The following is an 8,463-nucleotide window of genomic DNA, read 5'->3' as shown; positions in this document are numbered from 1 at the left end:
ATAAATAATATAACAAATTCTATCAATTTTTATTGTTTACAAACCAACTGAACGTTAACAAGTGAACTTTTTTCATTCAGAATCATTCTTCTTCCGACGTCTGATTTTTTTTTAATTATAGGAAATGTGTTTTTCAAAGATGCATAAACTTTTGCGATTGACTGTATACCCAATACATCCTTAAGTTCATCTTCTTAGAGTTCATTAGTTCATTGGAAATAATCATGGTAGTCATTGGTTCTACATAAAAATGTTAATACACAATCTAGGTGGCATTATTATCTACGAGAAAAACACTGTACTATAACATTAATTGATAACTGTCATAGATTTAGAGAAATCATCGAAAGTATTACACAGATTATGTGAATGAATAGAAATCTGTATTAAATTCATTTATATGATAATTGAGATACTAGTAAACTTGAGATCTCTTCGAGTTAGTTAAGATCCCTTATTTATTCGCAGCGTGGTCTCTCTTTTTTTTTGGTTGAAACCGGAAAAGCTGCACGTTCTAACGATCCCTCGAACCTTTTGTGCTCCTCGATCCAGTTTACTCCCAAGCTTATAACGAACCTGTGTCATTTTTATGTTACCGGATCAACTATTCCCTTTCTCATTTCAAAATTTCTTTCTCGAAATTCTCTCTCTTCCGATTTTAAATAAAGAAAAAGTTCTATACAGTAATATTTCAAAGGAAATTAATTTCTAATCGCAAGTTTAATAAATATAAACTATAAATGACCGACTTAGTTCGTTCACGATTGAAATTAAAGCTTCACGTCTTTTTTTTGTCATTTAATTTGACAATTTTACATAAATCAACATTAGGCGTGAAAAATCGAATTTGAATGAAGCCTTCCTCAGGTGTAAAAATTATTATCCTAACGAAAACTATTGTTTCACTTTAGTTGTTAATAACTTCGTTAAAAATGTTAATTCAATCTGTCTAATAACTGTACTGAAAACAATTATTGACGTTTTCAAACTAATCTTGCATCGGACGTTGCCTACTGAATAAATAAAGGTTCTAGATTTCGTTTAGTTATTTTTGGGCAACGTATCGAGCGTTCTATTTTTTCCCACGACTATAAATTGCTCGATTTGGAGAAATATCGAGCTGGTGGCTAAAGGCGAAACGATAACAGTGTCCGTGTGGGTAGCTAAATCCGAGTGTAAAACCGAGTAACGTACGATCTGCGCGTGATTTTCCCTGCGAATCATAAATTCCTTCGACTCGATTACAATTCTCAAAATTCTACTAAATAAAAAGAAGAAAAGAACGATCCGTTTTCTTTCTAAAAATTCTGCTAAGTGAACTACATACATATGTACGAGCGTACGAACTTAAAAATGGTTTGTTTTTCTGTTTCATCGTTGCAGAGACTTCGAGGCAGGGATGAAGTGTATTCAGACGTATACACTGGACTGCTTGCAGGAGAAACAAAGGGAGCACTTCAACTCGTTGTACCTAAGCACGTACAAGGTGGTCATGGAGCTGTGTCAAGATGGCCCTTACCAGGACGGTGAGTACCCGTTCACGATCCCTATACATACGTATGTACGTACGTAAGTACCGGAGAGCAACGGACTCGATGCTAATTGCGTTAACCACCAATTACACTTAAGAATGTTAATCACATGGATTCCTTTGTCAAACGTAGCGATACAAGTCGAAATTCATTTCACAACCCAGCAAATGCTAGCAGTGTTCGATGATGAAATCGAATATTTAATTGCAATCAATTTTAAGAATTGTAATTATGTCTTGATCGATCAATTCGTTTATCACATCACGATAGACTAAGTGACATGTCACTTTAGAACGTACTATAACTTATTAGGACAAAGTAGTGATTCAATAATAAAGTCGAATATTTAATTGCAATTAGTTTTAAAAATGTTATTTATGTCTTGATCGATTAATTCTTTTATCAAATTACGTTAGAATACGTCAAAAGTCACTTTGGAACACTCTGAAATTTATTGGGACAGAATAGATTGTCAATGATTCAATAATTAAATCGAATATTTAATTGTAAGAAGTTATAAGAATTTTAATTCATTTAAAAATTCAGTAAATGATAGTAGGAGAAAATAAAATATACAATAATAAATTGGATAATTGTAATCGACGGCAAGTGTCGATTAATCGAATTAATTGTTTCGATCATCTTTTGGTGTTGCAGAGTTTTTGAGACACACTCGGTGCATGAAAACGGTGCAACCGGAGTATGAATTGTGTTCGAAGAGGTACCAGAAGACGACGCAGGAGCTCGAACAGAAGAACCAGACGAGCCCACAGGAGACCATGAAGCCCCTCTGTTGGTGAGTGAACAGTAAATACATTCATTAACTCTTTGAGAGTCGGATAAAATAATGAAAAATCCTTTATAATTCATCTGTTTTTATATTATTTTATACTATTTAATTGAATTAGACACTAAAAGATAAAGACAAAGAGATAGAGATCACAAAGGCTTCTGCTTTTAAACTGTGAAAAGGTTAATTATTATGCATGTGACTGATTCTTCTAATACGAATTTATTTGATCAATTTATTTGTACTCGAAATTAATTCAATATTCAACGAACTCTTTTTTTATACATGTACATTTTGCTAGCAGTAAATTTAATTACAATACAAATAAAAATTGTGAAGTATTTTTCTCTGAGTGAACTAAATTGCAAAATAACTAGAATTGCAAATAAAATTTATTTTCAATCAAGTGAATCTCTAAATAAAATGTTCTATAAGAAATTTTAATTCCAAATAAAATTTCTTTGGAATGAATCGAATCTCTGAATAACTGATTTCTTCTAAGTAAATTATCTTCAAAACATTTCGTCCGAGTAAATCGAATTACAAATCCATTAAATGCAGTAATTAACTAGAATTAAATGTTGTCCAAACCGAATTCCCCAAACAAAATCTGTTTATAATTAAATTAAGAATAGAATCTCGTTGTTCCTCGCCATTTGTTCATTCGCAAATAATTATTCCCATTAACCGAATGATAATAAAAAATTGATACAGTCGAAATTGTATTAAGTTCGTTTGAAAATCGTGTTGTTTCGCCAGGTCTCTCTTTGAAACGCAAATTCTTCTCGTCGCATGCCCCAATTAATATTCATTAACCCGTGCAACGACGGTATATACGTATGTATTTATTCATAATCGGGGAAACAAAGAGTGCGCGTGCCTTTTCGTCTCGGCCGCATCCGTTTTCTATTTTCCCTTTCCTAAAAAATAAATTTACACGCTCAGACAAGAATTTATTACACAGCTCCAATTAATTAAGGTTTTTGATTAACATTGTTCGAGGATCGATTTCTTCAATACTAATTTTCCATTTGTTGCAAAATAGACTTAAATGCTATGATAATGCACAGACAGAAATGTACTACACGGTTTCAATCAATATCTTTCATTAACATCGTTTGGTGATCGATTTCTTTGATATTAATGGAATAGACAAAGGTCGAGAAGGGCTTTGATCGAGGCGGACGTAAAGCAGGGTAAAGGATTGGGGCTGGTAAAAAAAGACGTGGAATTGGATTTACGCAATAAGAGCGTTAAGGGTAACTTGGGCTCTCTCTCTCTCTCTCTCTCCTATTCTGCACGCGTTTGAAATCCCTACCACACTGCTACTGCTGCCTCTCTTTGCCTTTTCCACTTACCCCTTTCGCTCTTTTTACTACCATTAACTTCACTCTTTTCTATTCCTTTTTTCTCTGTTCCCCTCTTTCGTGGGTTCTTCCTATTCTTCTTTTTCACCGTGCTTACTATCACCAGGGCTTTACTTTTTAACTCCTCTCCTTTCACTTTCCTTCAGTTTCGTTCCTACTAATAGGATTCTCATTTGTCGATCGTTGGATTTCTTCATTTAACGTTCGAGAATTGAATTCGGAATTTAGATTGCAGTAGTTTCATCCCCTCTTCCACACCCAGAGAAAAATCGTTTCATCTGGAATATCGTGTATTTTATTCTATTTTATTTATTTGATTTCTTATTGAGACAAAAATTCGAGTCCCACTCTATCAGTAGGGTGCGAGAGCGAGTATTTTTTCGTCGGGGTGGGAAAAGGGTGGCTGAAAACGCGATGCACAATTTGAAAAGCCGCAACAGACCGTGGCAACGAGATAAGCTAATGACATTAGGGGGCGTCCGCGTGAAAAGCTTCACCCTCCGCGTGTTTACACGGCTTCCGGCGTGTCGGCGTGTCGGGCGGTGGTTGGAAAAAACGGGGGCGATGCGATACGATAAAAACGTGGCGCACAATGGGGACAATTTGCATTTTCAAAGGAACTTACATTTCTGACAATTTATGCTCTCCCCAACTGATTCTTATCGAAATACAAGATTTCTTTTGGTGAATGGTGGTAGATATTTATAAATAATTGATAAGAGGGGGTTTTATTGTAATTCTGAAGAATTTTTGTCGGGGCAAGTGAAAATGAGGTGTATTGATCATTTGAAAATCATATTAGTGCAAATGATAAACTAAAAAATATAGAGAGATTCTGATGGCATGTTTAATATTTAAATCTATTTGGCAAAGAGTGTTTGCCTACTGAATTATTAACGAGGATTGAATCTGTTTTGATAAACGAGCATCGGGTTCAGAAACTCTGATAGCAACGAGTTGGGAGGAGTAGGAGGAGGATGGGGTAGTTTTATTTTTAGAATGCTTTGGGATTACTACGTTTCTGTCTCGTTCGTTTTGACACGATTTATGGGAACGCAAGACTGCCTAATGTATTATACCCCACCGTGTACATCCATCTTCGAGCCTAGTCCATCATATGACTAGAAATTTGAATAAAGACACCTGCTTCTTATTACCAATGCACTCCTTTAAATAATACGATACTCTATTCTCGTTTCGAATCAATTATTGTAATAATAATATTAATAGTATTCATTTGTGCTCCAGGCTCATAGCCTATTACCCAGAAGATTATTTTAATATTACATTTTTAACCTCTTCATGATTTTAATTACGCTATTATTAGCTTAACCGGATCAAGTTTAATCTAAGTTTATCATAATTATATAAAAAGCTCAAGTAGTTTATGTACATCAGAGTTACGGTGCTTTGCAACAGATATCTACTGAGACGAGATTCCTTGTTTTTATTACTAATTGCACATAATGGAATATTCTTTTTGCTTCTTCCACTGAATTCAATAATATAAACTTTGAGAAAGTGTTTTCTTCTGACTTTCCGAAATTATTTATTTCTAATATGGATTTCATGGACTTTTTACATGCTATCTTGTTCAGTCTGTAATATATTATGACCAAGATAAAATTAGGAGAACAGTTTGATAAGTAATCATATCTTTAGGAAATATAAGAATTTTTTAGATTTATTTCAAATGTAAACAAAGCATAGTTCACCTAGTTACATTTGTGGGATCTTAATGAAACTCTAGTATGTTGAATATAGGATCTAATTAGTAGCACTTTCATTCATCACTTCAATCAAAATAATTTTCTTTAGAAATTAGAACACTTTTTATGATTTTATCACAAATTCTTTAATAAATCAATCATTTCTCATTCTTCCGCTTGTAGTATTCTAATCAGATTTTATTATAGTCTGAACTACAATGTATTTAAACCTCCTCCAACGACTCGCAACTTTCAGTTTAATTTGAATCATGAAAATATGAATTAAAAGTCAGTTTAACTCGAGAGAACCTGAGTTAAATGATTCTTAACAGTCGTGGGTGGTTCGATTCGCGTGTTGCAGCGGTTTCAAGGGGTTCCTAGAGTGTGCTCACCACACGATACGTCGTGCCTGCGGCGAGGAGACCGCTCAGTTCGGCAAGGAGTTCCTCGACAGGATGTCTAGCTCGCTCCTAAGGGTAAATATTTCCGTATAACTTTTTTTTTTTCCAATTTTTATACCCGCCTCACGAAATGTGAAGTTCTTAAGAAATTTAGAAATACAACTTGCACTGAACATATGTAGAACCTGTAGAATATTTCATATAAATTAGAGGTATAATCAGACAATTTTTTAATCCAATAATAAATAAAGAAGTGCCTTCGTCACAAACTGAAATTCTTAAGAAATTTCATAGAACCTGTAGAATATTTCATATGAATTAACGATTCACTCAGACAGTTTTTAAGTCAATAAGAAATACAGAGTAGTTGTAGATATAATTAGAGACTCAAACAATTTTTCTAAGTAGATTATAAAATTTATTACATCCTACAGTTTTTGAAAAAAAAAGCAACAAGATACAGTCAGTCACAGAATTTTAATAATAAAATCGATCTGTGAGTCGTTGTATCACGATTAAAAGAAGGAAACGGTTTATTCTGTGTTTCCAGTCGCATTGTGCACCGTTTACAAATGAAGTCTGCACGATTGGCAATAGCAGTGGGCACCTATTGCCATCGTTACTGGCAGTCCTCCTGTGCTTGGGTCTGACGATCGCCAGGTATTTCACGTAAGGGAAGAAGAAGAAATTATCTCTGTGCCAAGAGAGCCGAGCTTCCCTCATTTAACTCAAAAAACCATTCTAAGAAGCTTTCGACGAGGCAGTCAGCTTTTGTATAAATCGCAAAAAAATAATTATAAAAGAAGCTTCGAAGGAGGAATGAAGACGGCAATCCTAAGGAGGTTGAGAGAGGAGGAAATAATTCTAAGAAGCTTCAGAGAAGAGGGACGAAGAGAAGAATTAGAAGAGGGAGCTTCGAGGAAGGAATAAAGCAGGCAATTCTAAGATGATTGAGAGAGGAGGAAATAATTCTAAGAAGCTTGGAGGGTGAGAAATAAAGAAACTTGGAGAAGAAGAATGCGAAGAAAACCATTAGAAGAATGCGAAGAAAACCATTAGAAGAAGAAGAAGCTTGAAGGAATAGAAATCTGGGAAAGATCCTGAGGAGCTTTCTCTCTCTTGCAAACTTCCTTTCATCCTCCTATCTAAGGAACGATTAAGCGATAAGAGAAGAAGCAGAAGAAGGAGGCTAAACAATTAAGTGTTACATCTAAGACACGTTCGTATTACTCGAGTGTCTCATCCACCCGAACGAGATGCCGCAGCTATCGTTCAGCCATCCACTAAACAGCATTAAACTAACAATGCATTAAACAAATGACTAGAATACACAAGAATTCAATCTACACAGGATGAGACAAGTGAGCAAATAACACATGGAATAAACTGCACATTAAACAATCTATTAAACGACACACAATCTGAAACTCTGAACGCAAGAGCGAAGAATTGTTTAATAAAAGTATGGAAGATGGAATCTCAGGACACTATATTTCCCCGAGTGATAAATCGTGGGATAGGGGATTCTAAACATGTATTTAAAGAAGATTCACAGCGCGCGAACTCTTCTTGGAAATCCTCGGTTCGTCTTAGTAACCACCACCCCCTTCATTAACCGGATGGCATCCTCTTTCTCATAAATAAAGATATTTATTTATCCCAAACCTTCCCAATCACACCACGGATTCTTCGATTCATCGAGGTACGTCGAGTTATGTATTTCATTTATATTAGATTAATCAAACGTGTGATCTGGCGACTCGGAAATTGATCTAACTTGTTCGAGCCGTTTTATCAACATTAAATGATTCATATTAAAGTCAAGTTCAATGCAATTTTAACTATAATTCAATTAAAAACAATCGAAATTAAATTCTAGTCTCCTTTTGATGTATGAATAATTAAAACTTCTTATTAATTCGTTTACATTTTACTTGGTAATGTATATTTGAGTTAACATTTGGCTCTGTTCTATCCACAATTAAATCCATTTTGCACTTGAAAATTTATTTAACATACAAATAATAAATTGAACGAGCGAAATCCGTGCGCTCTCTAAAAAGAAGCTCCGAGTAGATTTCCCGTATTAAGTAAAGTAAGTTAAAGGGTCGTACGAATCGACGACTAGGCAAATCCTAATAGCAAATACTGTGAGAGGCACACGTGGTAATTCCTGAATTTACGATTGTTGCTCGAATCCAACATACGGTACGGCTGTACATACAAACCTTGCCAGTTGTACAGTTTATCGCGATTTAGTATTAGTGTGACTGGTTATTATTTATGGAGCGTGAGTCGTCTTCAATAGATTTAATTATTATTAATTGTATGAAACGTATTGAGATTCTTCGAAAAAATAAATAGAAAGAATTATTTAATTATCCTGAATGAGGATAATTGTTATTTGTATGAAATATACTGATTCTTGGATGAAAGTTATTTAAATTCTTCGATACTAGAATTATTTAATAATCCTTATAAATATTCGTGGACGAGAATAATAATAATGATAATAACAATTATTATTATATATTATAATAGTAATAAACTATAATAACACTAATAATAATAATTATTATTATTATTATCATTATTATTACAACGTACGAAGTACGAGTTAGCTTAATGAAAGTAAATTCCAGAAATTGAGGAGGGAGTACATGC

General features: G+C 34.1%; 1 protein-coding gene across 1 annotated transcript in view; it reads left to right on the top strand.

Annotated features, from left to right (window-relative positions):
* The window catches only part of LOC108624691 (uncharacterized), a 21,465-nt gene extending 13,286 nt beyond the window's left edge, over nucleotides 1–8,179 (top strand). The window contains exons 3-6 of the mRNA XM_018024165.2: nucleotides 1,384–1,526; nucleotides 2,190–2,328; nucleotides 5,760–5,874; nucleotides 6,350–8,179. Coding sequence (XP_017879654.1) covers nucleotides 1,384–1,526; nucleotides 2,190–2,328; nucleotides 5,760–5,874; nucleotides 6,350–6,472 — 520 coding nt within the window. The 3' untranslated portion in view covers nucleotides 6,473–8,179. The remainder of the gene's footprint in view (nucleotides 1–1,383; nucleotides 1,527–2,189; nucleotides 2,329–5,759; nucleotides 5,875–6,349) is intronic.
* Nucleotides 8,180–8,463: the final 284 nt, after the last annotated feature.

Source organism: Ceratina calcarata, unplaced genomic scaffold (genome assembly GCF_001652005.2).
Source record: "Ceratina calcarata isolate Rehan_Ccalc_2016 unplaced genomic scaffold, ASM165200v1 scaffold321.2, whole genome shotgun sequence".
NCBI lineage: Eukaryota > Metazoa > Arthropoda > Insecta > Hymenoptera > Apidae > Ceratina > Ceratina calcarata.
The sequence above is the reverse complement of the archived record's forward strand: the minus strand, read 5'-3'. Positions and strand labels throughout refer to the sequence as shown.